The 15,299-nt window shown below is 32.3% G+C and overlaps 1 protein-coding gene across 1 annotated transcript; it reads right to left on the reverse strand.

Annotated features, from left to right (window-relative positions):
- LOC132764544 (Golgi-associated RAB2 interactor protein 6-like) lies at positions 1 to 10,513 on the reverse strand. The gene is made up of 5 exons (XM_067472623.1): positions 10,329 to 10,513; positions 10,015 to 10,223; positions 6,114 to 6,381; positions 4,057 to 4,295; positions 1 to 61 (listed from the first exon to the last, which is right to left on the reverse strand). Exons 1-5 carry the CDS (start codon positions 10,497 to 10,499, stop codon positions 1 to 3), a joined length of 948 nt encoding a protein of 315 aa, XP_067328724.1. The 5' UTR covers positions 10,500 to 10,513.
- Positions 10,514 to 15,299: the final 4,786 nt, after the last annotated feature.

Genomic DNA, 15,299 nt, shown 5'->3' on the forward strand with positions numbered 1-15,299 from the left:
TCAAGGGGGTCCCAGTGGTGACCGGCACACAGGGTGCAGTGCCTCAAGACCTTGGCCTGCACTTAAAAACAATCGGCAGTGACAAAATTATCACCTCCCCTGCGGTCAGTCTGCCCCTCAATCAGTCAATCAAGGGCAAAGAGGGAGGGTCTGAGGGTATGCTTCCCGTCCCAGGAGGCCCCCTTGGCATCATAATTATTGCTGTTATTATTATTATTATTATTATTATTATTATTATTATTCAAAGAGCTCCTAAACTCACGATTGTGGAAAAAGAAAGAGGGTATAAATAAATATAATAATACTATAATATATAATACTGATGATAGATAGATAGCCACTTGAAGTTTACTTCAGGAGAGATAAAGCAAGGTATAAATAAATATATTATTATTATTATTATTATTATTATTAATAATAATAATAATATATTAATAATAATAATAATAATATAAAATATATTAATTATAATAATGATACATGGCTGTTTTGAGTCCTCTTTCAGGAGAGATAAAGCAGGGTATAAATAATAATAATAATAATAATAATAATAATAATAAATATTATAAATATTAGAATAATATAAATATATTAATTATAATAATGATACATGGCTGCTGTGAGTCCTCTTTCAGGAGAGATAAAGCAAGGTATAAATATAATAATAGTAATAATAGTAATAATAAATATTATAAATATAATAATAATATAACATATAATAATAATAATAATAATAATGATAATGATACATGGCTGTTTTGAGTCCTCTTTCAGGAGAGATAAAGCAGGGTATAAATATAATAATAATAATAATAATAGTAATAGTCATAATAGTCATAATAAATATTATAAATATAATAATATAAAATATAATAATTATAATAATGATACATGGCTGCTTTAAGTCCTCTTTCAGGAGACATAAAGCAGTGTATAAATAAATATAATTAATAATAATAATAATAATAATAATAATAATATAAAATCTAATAATAATAATAATGATGATGATGATACATGGCCGCCTTCAGGAGAGATAAAGCAGGGTATAAATAAATATAATTAATAATAATAATAATATAAAATCTAATAATAATAATAATAATAATAATGATGATGATACATGGCCGCCTTCAGGAGAGATAAAGCAGGATATAAATAAATATAATAATAATATAATAATAATATAAAATCTAATAATAATAATAATAATAATAATAATGATACATGGCCGCCTTCAGGAGAGATAAAGCAGGGTATAAATAAATATAATAATAATATAATAATAATAATATAAATTATTATTATTATTATTATTATTATTATACATGGCCGCTTTCAGGAGAAATAAAGCAGGGTATAAATAAATATAATAAAAATAACAATAATAGTAATATAATTATAATTATATTTTATATTACTATTATTACTGTTATTTTTTATAACTATAGTGATACATAGCCACTTTGAGTCTCCTTTGATGGAGGTGAGATAGGATATAAATAAATATAACTACTATTATATTATATTATAATAATATGATAATATATAGTTGCTTTGAGTCTTCTTTGGGAGAGATAAAGCGGGGTGTTAATATATATTATTGCATTATACTATTTTTATTAAATAGTATTATTATATTATACAATTTATTATTATCAGGATATTATTATTGTTGTGTTATGGAAGAGGCGGATTCCATACCAATGGAGAGAGTCAGGGACACTGGGGTGTCTGTGGCTCAACGCTATGGACTCTGTTAAGGGATAATAATAATAATAATAATAATAATAATAATAATAATAATAATACATCACACAGTCCTAGACGCTTGGGAAGTGTTTGACTTGTGATTTTGTGATACGCAATCCAGCATAGAGATCTCGTTTGCTGTGATGTACTGTGCTTTTGCACCAATAATAATAATAATAATAATAGGAGATCCTAAAGGCCATCTAGACTCACCTCCTCATAGGTTGGAGCCCAAGCCCAATTACGTAAATAGCTCTTTAAAAGGGAAGCAAAGTGGAAGGAGAGAAAGAAGGGGAAGGTCTGGACGGAAGGACGTGCAGAATGCAAAGGGGACCCCAAAGGTCATCTAGACCGACCCAAAGAGGCACATCCATCGCCCAATGATTTCCCACCTCTCTTGGATGAATGACTCCGGCGCGATTTGCTGGACTTGCTCCTGGGGTTGTTTTTCCTGGAACGGAAATAAGATTATTATTATTATTATTATTATTATTATTATTATTATTGATGGCCCTTGCAGTTTCTTCCAATGGTGGTAATAATAATAATAATAATTGTCATATCAATAATGATTGTCATATCATTATTATGTGATCATTATTGTCATATAATTATTATAGTTTATTATTATAGTTTATTATTATACTTGTATTAATATTATATCATTAGATTGGACTATATGGACAGGATGGCCCTTGTGGAGATTATTATTATTGTTATTATTATTATTATTATTATTATTATTATTATTGTATTCATATAGACATAATGGCCCTTGTGGATTCTATTATTATTATTATTATTATTATTATTATTATTATTGATGGCCCTTACAGTTTCTTCCAATGCTAATAATAATAATAATAATAGTAATAGAATCCACAAGGGCCATTATTATATGAATATAATAATAATAATAATAATAAATAAATAAATAATTAATAATTAATAATAATAATAATCCTATACAACAGCCAAGCAGAGTGTCTGCTGTGGACTCATCTTGTTGTGTTTCAAATAATAATAATAATAATAATAATAATAATAATAATAATAATATCCACAAGGGCCATCCTGTCCATATAGTCCAATCTAATGATATCATAATAATACAAGTATAATAATAATAATAATAATAATAAAAACTATAATAATAATAAAATATAATAATAATGATACGACAACAATAAATATATTTTAATAAATAATAATAATAGTGTACAGTAATAATAATAAAAATATAATAATATTAAATAATAATAATGAATTAAATAATAATACAAGTATAATAATAATAAACTATAATAATAATAAAATATAATAATACGACAATAATAAATATATTTTAATAAATAATAATAATGGTGTACAGTAATAATAATATAAAATATAACAATATTTAATAATAATAATGAATTCTAACAAATAATAATACAAGTATAATAATAATAAACTATATTAATAATAAAATATAATAATACGACAATAATAAATATATTTTAATAAATAATAATAATAGTGTACAGTAATAATAATATAAAATATAATATTTAATAATAATAATGAATTCTAACAAATAATAATACAAGTATAATAAACTATAATAATAAAATATAATAATGATATGACAACAATAAATATATTTTAATAAATAATAATAATAAAGTGTACAGTAATAATATAAAATATAATAATATTAAATAATAATAATGAATTAAATAATAATACAAGTATAATAATAATAAACTATAATAATAATAAAATATAATAATACGACAATAATAAATATATTTTAATAAATAATAATAATAATAAAGTGTACAGTAATAATAATATAAAATATAACAATATTAAATAATGATAATGAATTATAATAAAATATTATAATTAATAATGAAATATAATAATATAATGATAAAACATAATAAAAATGTAATAATATAAAATGTAATACTGATATTAGATAATGATAATAAATTATAATAAAATATAATAATATAAAACATGATGATACTAATAATATAGTGATAATATAAAATATAATAATAATAAAATATCATTATAATCATATAATGATAAAATATTATAAAAATGTAATTATAATATAAAATATAATAATGGTGCTATAATGATATTAATAATAAAAGCAATATGATGATAATAATTATTAATATTAATAATTATTAATAATATAAAATGCAATAATAATTATATGATAATAATATATAATATAATAATAATGATGATAACATAAAAATGTAATGATAATGATAATTAATAATAATAATAATGATGATGATGTACCTGCTTGGGGGGGCCCGCTCCTTGGCCCACTGCATCTGGCTCTCTTCGGTGGGCAATGGCGGGGGCTCCTCCCAGGTCGAGTCCGAAACTATGTCTCCCGCCGGAGCCTCCATTAGCGGCAATGGGAGGCCCTCCTCCTCCTCCTCCTCCACCACCCCTTCCTCGTCTTCATCCTCTCTCCCTCTCTCTTCTTCTCCTTCTTCTTCTTCCTTCTCTGGAGGCGCGTCCACAGACAGGGGCTGGTAGAGAGGAAAACAAGGATAAATGCATCCCAGGATGGATGGCCATCTGCCGGGAGAGATCGGGTGGTCACTTTCCTTCATGGCAGGAAGAATGGGGTGGGATTGGGTGGCATCTAGGGGTCCCTTCCAACTCTAGGGTTCTATGGTTCATATTATTAATGTTATATTATTATTATTATTATTAATAATAATAATAATAATAATAATATATTTATATAATATTTATATTATTATTTATTATATTATTCTTACTATCATTATTTATTATTAATATTATTATTTATTAATTCCAGGATGGATGGGATGGCAGGAAGCTGTTGTTGTCGTCGACTATATTATATAGTAATAATAATAATAACCATTATTGTTATTTATATTATCATTATTACTATTACTATTATTATTATTATCATTATGGTTAATACAGAGTCTCATCACGGAAATATTTGACTCCTTCCTCCACCCTTGTGGCCTCTTCCAACTCTATATTATTGTTATTATTATCATTATCATTATCTATTATTATTTATATTATAATTATAATCATTTATATTATTATTATTATTATTAGTATTATTCACATTATTATTATTATCATCATCATTTATTATTATTTATATTATAATTATAATCATTTATATTATTATCAGTATTGTTGATATTATTATTATTGTCATCATTATCTATTATTATTTATATTATAATTATAATATTTATATTATTATTATCAGTATTGTTGATATTATTATTATATTATCATTATCTGTTATTATTTATATTATAATTATTTATACTATTATTATTATCATTATCAGTATTGATATTATTAATATTGTCATTATTCTTATTTATATTATATTATCAATGTTATTATCATCATCATTAATACATTTATATTATTATTAATATGTATAGTATTTATATTATTAATTTTTTTATTATTATCATTATTATTTATGTTATTATTGTCATTTATATTATTATTATTGTTTATATTATTATTTGTATTATCATTATTAGGGAGTCCCCAGTTGTAAAGGGAAAATCTTTACCTACATTTACCTATTATTTATGTTATTGTCATTATTTATATTAGCATTATTATTTATGTTATTATTGTCATTTATATTACTATTATTGTTTATATTATTATTTATATTATCATTATTAGGGAAAATCTTTACCTACATTTACCTATTATTTATGTTATTGTCATTATTTATATTAGCATTATTATTTATGTTATTATTGTCATTTATATTACTATTATTGTTTATATTATTATTTATATTATCATTATTAGGGAAAATCTTTACCTACATTTACCTATTATTTATGTTATTATTATTATTATTTATATTAGCATTATTACCTTTCATTATTGTTATCAATCATTATTATTTATATTATTATCATGAAGTAAGAGTAAACATTAAGTCCAGTCTTGTCCGACTCTGGGGATTGGTGCTCATCTCCATTTCTAAGCCGGCATTGTGCATAGACACCTCCAAGGTCATGTGGCCAGCATGAAGCAACCTTACCTTTCCACAGAAGCGGTACCTATTGATCTACTCACATGTTTTCGAACTGCTAGGTTGGCAGGAACTGGGGCTAAGAGTAGGAGCTCACCCTGCTCCCGGATTTGAACTACCGACCTTTCGGTCAGCAAGTCCAGCAGTTCAGCGGATTAACCCGCTGTACCACCAAGGGATCAATTATCATTATAATTATTATTTCTATTATTATTATTATTATTATTATTGTGATGATGATGATGATGATGATGTTGATGTTGATGATGTTGTAGAGGTTCACCAGGGGCGTGTGGAGGAGGCTGAGGCCGGCGGCGGTGGCCAGGTCGTGGGCCTTGGCCTCTTCCTCGGAGGGGTCAGCGGGGGGCCGCAGGAGGTGGACGACCTTGACCCAGGCCTGGAAGTCGGCGGAGGGGGCGGCGCCCTCGCTGGGCGGCGGGAGGAGCTGCAGGTAGAAGGTGCGCCCGGTGGCCAGCTTGAAGCGCAACTGCTGGCGCTCCCGGTCGTGGATGGAGATCTTCACAAAGCACAAGGGCAGCAGCCTAGGGAACCACAACCACAATCAACCACAAGGTCATCATCCTCATCATTTATTATTATTATTATTATTACATTAAATATTATCACTACATACCATTACTATTATTCTTACATAACAGTATAATTATGGAGATGGAGGTCATCATCATCATCATTATTATTATTATTATTATTATTATTTATTTATTATTATTATTATTATTACATTAAATATTACTACATACCATTATTATTATTATTACATTAAATATTATTACTACATACCATTACTATTATTCTTACATAAAGGTATTATTATGGCGATGAAGGCGTCATCGTTATTATTATTATTCTTATTATTATTACATTAAATATTATTATTACATATCATTACTAGTATTCTTACATAAAGGTATTATTATGGCAATGGAGGGGGTCATCGTTAATTATTATTATTATTACTATTATTATTTATTACATTGGATATTATTACATACCATTAGTATTATTCATACATAAAGGTATTATTATGGCGATGGAAGAGTCATCGTTATTTTTTATTATTATTATTATTATTATTTACTTATTATTATTACTATTATTGCATTAAATATTATTATTACATACCATTACTATTATTCTTACATAAAGGTATTATTATGGCGATGGAGGGGTCATTATTATTATTATTATTATTATTTATTACTTATTATTATTATTATTATTACATTAAATATTATTATTACATACCATTACTATTATTATTCTTACATAAAGGTATTATTATGGTGATGGAGGTGTCATCATTATTTATTATTTTTATTATTACATTAAATATTATTATTACATACCATTACTATTATTCTTACATAAAGGTATTATTATGGCGATGAAGGCGTCATCGTTATTATTATTATTATTATTATTATTACATTAAATATTATTATTACATACCATACTATTATTCTTACATAAAGGTATTATTATGGCGATGGAGGGGTCATTATTATTATTATTATTATTATTACTATTTATTACTTATTATTATTATTATTATTATTATTACATTAAATATTATTATTACATACCATACTATTATTCTTACATAAAGGTATTATTATGGCGATGGAGGGGTCATTATTATTTATTATTATTATTATTATTATTATTTATTACTTATTATTATTATTATTATTATTACATTAAATATTATTACTACATACCACTACTATTATTCTTACATAAAGGTATTATTATGGCGATGGAGGTGTCATCATTATTATTATTGTTATTATTTATTACTTATTATTATTATTATTATTACATTAAATATTATTACTACATACCATTACTATTATTCTTACATAAAGGTATTATTATGGCGATGGAGGGGTTATTATTATTATTATTATTATTATTATTACTATTTATTATTTATTATTGTTATTATTTATTATTACTATTTATTATTATTATTACATTAAATATTATTATTACATATCATTACTAGTATTCTTACATAAAGGTATTATTATGGTGATGAAGGCGTCATCGTTATTTATTATTATTATTATTATTATTACATTAAATATTATTATTATTACATTAAATATTATTACTACATATCATTACTATTATTCTTACATAAAGGTGTTATTATGGCGATGGAGGGGGTCATCATTATTTATCATTATTATTATTACTATTTATTATTTATTTATTATTATTGCATTAAATATTATTATTACATACCACTACTATTATTCTTACATAAAGGTATTATTATGGCGATGGAGGGGTCATCATTATTTATTATTATTATTATTATTTATTACTTATTATTATATTAAATATTATTATTACATATCATTACTAGTATTCTTACATAAAGGTATTATTATGGCAATGGAGGGGGTCATCGTTAATTATTATTATTATTACTATTATTATTTATTACATTGGATATTATTACATACCATTACTATTATTCTTACATAAAGGTATTATTATGGCAATGGAGGGGTCATCATTATTTATTATTATTATTATTATTATTATTATTATTACTATTATTTATTTATTTATTTATTTATTATTATTGCATTAAATATTATTACTACATACCATTACTATTATTTTTACATAAGGTATTATTATGGTGATGGAGGGGTCATCATTATTTATTATTATTATTATTATTTACTTTATTATTATTATTACATTAAATATTATTATTACATACCATTACTATTATTCTTACATAAAGGTATTATTATGGCGATGGAGGGGTCATCATTATTTATTATTATTATTATTATTTACTTATTATTATTATTATTATTACATTAAATATTATTATTACATACCATTACTATTATTTTTACATAAAGGTATTATTATGGCGATGGAGGGGTCATTATTATTACTATTACTATTTTTATTATCGTTATTATTTATTATTACTATTTATTATTATTATTATTATTACATTAAATATTATTATTACATACCAATACTATTATTCTTACATAAAGGTATTATTATGGCGATGGAGGGGTCATCATTATTTATTATTATTACTATTTATTATTTATTATCATTATTATTTATTATTCTTATTTATTATTATTCTTACTCTTATTATTATTACATTAAATATTATTATATAACATTACCATTATTCTTGCATAAAGGTATTATTATGACGATGGAGGGGTCATCATTATTTATTATTATTATTATTATTTACATTATTTTTTATTATTATTACATACCATTACTGTTATTATTATTACATAAAGGTATTATGATGATGATGGAGGGGTGGGTAGTACATAACAACAACAATAATAACCTAAAATATTATTTTAGATAAGATTATTTATTGTTACAGAAATTATCATTACATAAAAATGAAATATTACGTAAAATATTATTATTACAAAAGTTATTACATATAATAATAAAATATTATAATACCTAAAATTATTATTATTATTATTATTATTATTATTATTATTATGGAGAGCTGGGTAGTAAATAATAATCATAAATAATTATTGCATAAAATTATTATTATTATATATTATTATTTGAGGTTGTGTGGCCATAATATAATATAATGTAATATAATAATATAGTAATATATTATTATTCTATTATTAATAATATATTGTTATTGTTATTACAGAAAACATCATTACATAAAAATGTAATATTACATAAAATATTATTATTACAAAAGTTATTATTATATGACATAAGATTATTATTATTATTATGGAGAGCTGAGTAGTAAATAATAATCATAAATAATTATTGCAATAAATTATTATTATTATATTATTATTATTAGAGGCTGTGTGGCCCTAATATAATATAATATAATATAATGATATAGTAATATAATATTATTCTATTATTAATAATATAATAATCCAAAAAAGAATTTAATAATAAAAATAATAATATATTATTACATTATAAAATATAATATAATGACCGCTAAGAGTTTGGACTAGATGGCCTTTGGGGGTTCCTTCCAACTATAGGACTGTATGGATCATAATTATTTATTATTATTATTATTATTATTATTATTATTATTATTATTATTACTCATCCTCATCCTCATCTCCCTGCCTGACCGGATGTCCTCTGCTCACCTGGTCAGCTCGAACCTGGTGACTAGGTTGCTTCCGGCATTGTTGTTGCTGGGCAGCTTGTGGGGGGCCCGTGGGTCAGTGGCAGGGGTCAAGGGTCGGGCCAGGAGCAGGACGTTGGGCACCTGGAGGCTGGGGCTGGTGGCCACGATGGCCGCTCGGACCAGCTGCACCTGGTTGTGGACGTCCAGGGCGCCCCCCTGCTTGCTCACCTGCGGAGGGAAAAATAATAATAGTAGTAGTAGTAATAATAATAATAATAATAATAATAATAATAAAGTTGGAGATCTGCAGAACTCTGGACCATCTGGACCCACCTGGACGAAGTCGGCCTCGAACATGGAGGCCCACTTGAAGATGTTGTACTCCCCGGCACGCAGCTGGCGCTGGAGCGGGCCCATGGCCGTGTCAAAGAGGCCACGGGCGGCCGTGGTGGAGGAGGGCGGCACTGGCGACTGGGGGGCTAGCGGCACCTTCTCCGAGGTCATCGTCACAAATGTCCGGCCCGCCTGCGGAAGGAGGGGGGAAGGGGGGTGCTTGAAGAACTACGTCTCTCTCAGTATAATGCAATCGCAAGAGTCCATTCCAATGGGCATCAGGACCTTGCAATGGTCACTAAGGCCTTCCAATGACCATTTGAGTCCTTCCGATGACCACTAAGGCCTCCTGATGAACCTTGATAGCTCCCAATGACCACTAAGCCCTTTCGATGGCCATTGACCCCTTCTGATGATCCCTGAGGCCTTCCAATGACCACTACAGCCTTCCCATGACCACTAAGGCCTTCCAATGACCATTGAGTCCTTCCCATGACCACTTGATAGCTCCCAATGACCACTACAGCCTTCCGATGACCACTAAGGCCTTCCAATGACCACTAAAGCCTAATAACCACTGCACCCTTGCAATTACTACTACAGCCTTCCCGTGACCACAAAGGCCTCCCAATTACCATTGAGCCCTTCCAATGACCCTTGATAGCTCCCAATGACCACTACAGCCTTCCGATGACCACTAAGGCCTTCCAATGACCACTAAAGCCTAATAACCACTACACCCTTGCAATGACTACTACAGCCTTCCCGTGACCACAAAGGCCTCCCAATGACCATTGAGCCCTTTCAATGACCACTAAGGCCTTCTAATGACCCTTGATAGCTCCCAATGACCACTAAGGCCTTCTGATGGCCATTGACCCCTTCTGATGACCACTACAGCCTTCCCATGACCACTAAGGCCTCCCAATGACCACTGAGCCCTTCCGATAACCACTAAGGCCTCCCAATAACCACTAAAGCCTAATGACCACTACACCCTTGCAATGACTACTACAGCCTTCCCATGACCACAAAGGCCTCCCAATGACCATTGAGCCCTTCTGATGACCACTAAGGCCTTCTGATGACCCTTGATAGCTCCCAATGACCACTAAGGCCTTCTGATGGCCATTGACCCCTTCCGATGACCACTACAGCCTTCCCATGACCACTAAGGCCTCCCAATGACCATTGAGCCCTTCCAATGACCACTAAGGCCTCCCAATGACCATTGAGCCCTTCCAATGACCACTAAGGCCTCCCAATAACCACTAAAGCCTGATGACCACTACACTCTTGCAATGACTACTACAGCCTTCCCATGACCACGAAGGCCTCACAATGATCATTGAGCCCTTCCGATGACCACTAAGGCCTTCCGATGACCCTTGATAGCACCCAATGACCAGTAAGGCCTTCTGATGGTCACTGATCCCTTCCGATGACCATGAAGACCTTCCAATTACCACAAAAGTCTGATGACCACTACAGCCTTCCCATGACCACTACACCCCTGCAATAACTATTATAGCCTTCCCATGACCACGAAGGCCTCCCAATGACATTGGGCCCTTCCCAATGACCACTAAGGCCTTCCGATGGACATTGACCCCTTCCGATGGCCACTAAGACCTTCCAATAACCACTAATGCCTAATGACCACTACAGCCTTCCCATGACCACGAAGGCCACCCAATGACCATTGGGCCCTTCCCAATGACCACTAAGGCCTTCTGATGGCCATTGACCCCTTCCGATGACCACTAAGGCCTTCCAATGACCACTACACCCCTGCAATGACTACTACAGCCTTCCCATGACCACGAAGGCTTCCCAATGACCATTGGGCCCTTCCCAATGACCACTAAGGCCTTCCAATGACCCTTGATAGCTCCCGATCAAGGGTCATTGGAAAGGATCAATGGGTATTGGAAGGGCCTGACATGCATTGGGAGCTATCAGGGGTTATCGGAAGAGGTCAATGGCCATTGGAAGCTATCAAGGGTCATTGGAAAGTCCTGACATGCATTGGGAGTTATCAAGGGTCATCGGAAGATATCAATGGGTATTGGAAATTATTAGTGGGTATATGTCCATTGAAAGGATCAATGGACATTGGAAGGGGTCAATAAGTATAGGAAGGACCTGACATGCATTGGGAGCTATCAAGGGTCATTGAAAAGGTATTGGAAGGGATCAATGGACATTGGAAAGGGTCAATGGGTATTGGAAGGGCATTGGAAGGGATCAATTGACATTGGAAGGGGTCGGTAAGTATTGGAAGGGCCTGGCATGCATTGGGGGCTATCAAGGGTTATTGGAAGGGATCAATAGGTATTGGAAGGGATCAATGGACATTGGAATGGGTCAATAAGTATTGGAAGGACCTGGCATGCATTGGGTGCAATCGGGGGTTATTGGAAGTGATCAATGTGTATTGGAAGGGTATTGGAAAGGATCAATGGACATTGGAAGAGGTCAATGGGTATTGGAAGGACCTGACATGCATTGGAGGCTATCAAAGGTCATTGGAAGATATCAATGCGTATTGGAAGCTACCAGTGGGTATATGTCCATTGAAAAGATCAATGGACATTGGAAGGGGTCAATAAGTATTGAAAGGGCCTGGCATGCATCGGGAGCAATCAAGGGTCATTGGAAGGAACCAATTGGTATTGAAAGGGCATTGGAAGGGATCAATGGGCATTGGAAAGGGTCAGTGGGCATTGGAAGGGCCTGACATGCATTGGGGGCTATCAGGGGTTATTGGAAGATATCAATGGGTATTGGAATTGTATTGGAAAGGATCAATGGACATTGGAAGAAGTCAATAAGTATTGGAAGGACCTGACATGCATTGGGGGCTCTCAGGGGTTATTGGAAGTGATCAATGTGTATTGGAAGGGTACTGGAAAGGATCAATGGACATTGGAAGAGGTCAATGGGTATTGGAAGGACCTGACATGCATTGGGGGCTATCCAGGGTCATTGGAAGATATCAATGCGTATTGGAAGCTATCAGTGGGTATATGTCCATTGAAGGGATCAATGGACATTGGAAGGGGTCAATAAGTATTGAAAGGGCCTGACATGCATTGGGGGCTATCATGGGTTATCGGAAGGGATCAGTGGGTATTGGAAGGCTATTGGAAGGGATCAATGGACATTGGAAGGGGTCAATGGATATTGGAAGGACCTGATATGGATTGGGGGCTATCAAGGGTTATTGGAAGGGATCCATGGGTATTAGAAGGGTATCAGAAGGGACCAATGGACATTGGAAGGGATCAATAAATATTGGAAGGGCCTGACATGCATTGGGGGCTATCAGGGGTTATCGGAAGGGATCAATGGGTAATGGAAGGGTATCGGAAAGGATCCATGGATATTGGAAGGGATCAATGGACATTGGAAAGGGTCAATAAGTTTTGTAAGGGCCTGACATGCATTGGGGGCTATCAGGGGTTATCGGAAGGGATCAATGGGTATTGGAAGGGTATCGGAAAGGATCAATGGACATTGGAAGAGGTCAATGGATATTAGAAGGGCCTGACATGCCTTGGGAGCTATCCAGGCCCTTCTGATGCCCAATGACCCTTCCCAATGACCCTTGATAGCTCCCAATGCTTGCCAGGCCCTTCCAATACTCATTGATCCCTACCAATACCCTTCCGATACCTATGGATCCCTCCTTGGCCTGACCTTTGCTCTTTCCCGGCTGACCCCTGCTGGCCCTGGGCTCTGTCCTTCCTGATGCCCTGGGCCTGACCTGGCCAGGAAGCCACCCAATGACATCACTTCCTGCCTCTATGACCTCAGAGCCAGCAGGCAGGCCCCACAGACCCCATAGCCTGCATCCACACCATCCTTTGAATGCAGTTCACCCGATGGTCAACACCGAAACCAGATGGACTCCATCCTGTGCAGTCAAAGGTGGTGGAGATCCACCCAGTTGGTGAAAACAAGACCTGGAGCCGATTGTAGTTCAGATCACGGACTTCTCATTGAACTATTGAGATTCAAACTACAGAGATTATGGAAAACACACAGACCAGCGAATATGCAGTGGAGGGGAAGAATAGGTTGCCCTCCCAATGCCCATTGATCTCTCCCAATACCCTTCCAACACCCATTGATCCCTTCCAGTGCCCACTGATCTCTTCCAATACCCTTCCAACACCCATTGATCCCTTCCAGTGCCCATTGATCTCTTCCAATACTTTTCCAACACCCATTGATCCCTCCCAATGCCCACTGATCTCTTCCAATACCCTTCCAACACCCATTGATCCCTCCCAATGCCCACTGATCTCTTCCAATACCCTTCCAACACCCATTGATCCCTTCCAGTGCCCATTGATCTCTTCCAATACCTTTCCAACGCCCATTGATCCCTCCCAATGCCCATTGATCTCTTCCAATACCCTTCCAACACCCATTGATCCCTTCCAGTGCCCACTGATCTCTTCCAATACCCTTCCAATACCTATTGACCCCTTTCAATGACCCTTGATATCTCCCAATGGATTTCAGGCCCTTCCAGTATTCATTGATCCCTTCCAATGCCCATTGATCTCTCCCAATACCCTTCCAATATCCATTGACCCCTTCCAACAACCTTTGAAGGGTATTTCCCAATACCCTTCTGATACCTATTGATCCCTTCTGATATCCATTGACCCCTTCCAATGACCCTTGATAGCCTCCAATGCGTCTCAGGCCCTTCGGATAGCTATTGATCCCTTCCAATATCTTTCTAATACCCAATACTGATGGCTTCCAATACCCACTGATAGTTCCCAATGCATTTCAGGCTCTCTCTGTACCCATTGATTCCTTCTGATGCCTATTGATCACTTCCAATACCCTTCCAATACCTATTGACCCCTTCCAATGACCCTTGATATCTCCCAATGGATTTCAGGCCCTTCCCGTCCTCATTGATCCCTTCCAATGACCACTGATAGCTGT

This window comes from Anolis sagrei, chromosome 12 (genome assembly GCF_037176765.1).
Source record: "Anolis sagrei isolate rAnoSag1 chromosome 12, rAnoSag1.mat, whole genome shotgun sequence".
Taxonomy (NCBI): Eukaryota; Metazoa; Chordata; class Lepidosauria; order Squamata; family Dactyloidae; genus Anolis; species Anolis sagrei.

Bases quoted from the DNA above. Each gene is read 5' to 3' on its own strand.
- LOC132764544 (XM_067472623.1), bottom strand. From the start codon at position 10,499: ATGACCTCGGAGAAGGTGCCGCTAGCCCCCCAGTCGCCAGTGCCGCCC. The intron at 6,382-10,014 runs GTGAGCAGAGGA...ATTGTGGTTGTG, and splicing joins ACCAGGTTCGAGCTGACCAG to GTTCCCTAGGCTGCTGCCCT. The intron at 62-4,056 runs GTACATCATCAT...ATTGTTTTTAAG, and splicing joins GAGCGGGCCCCCCCAAGCAG to TGCAGGCCAAGGTCTTGAGG.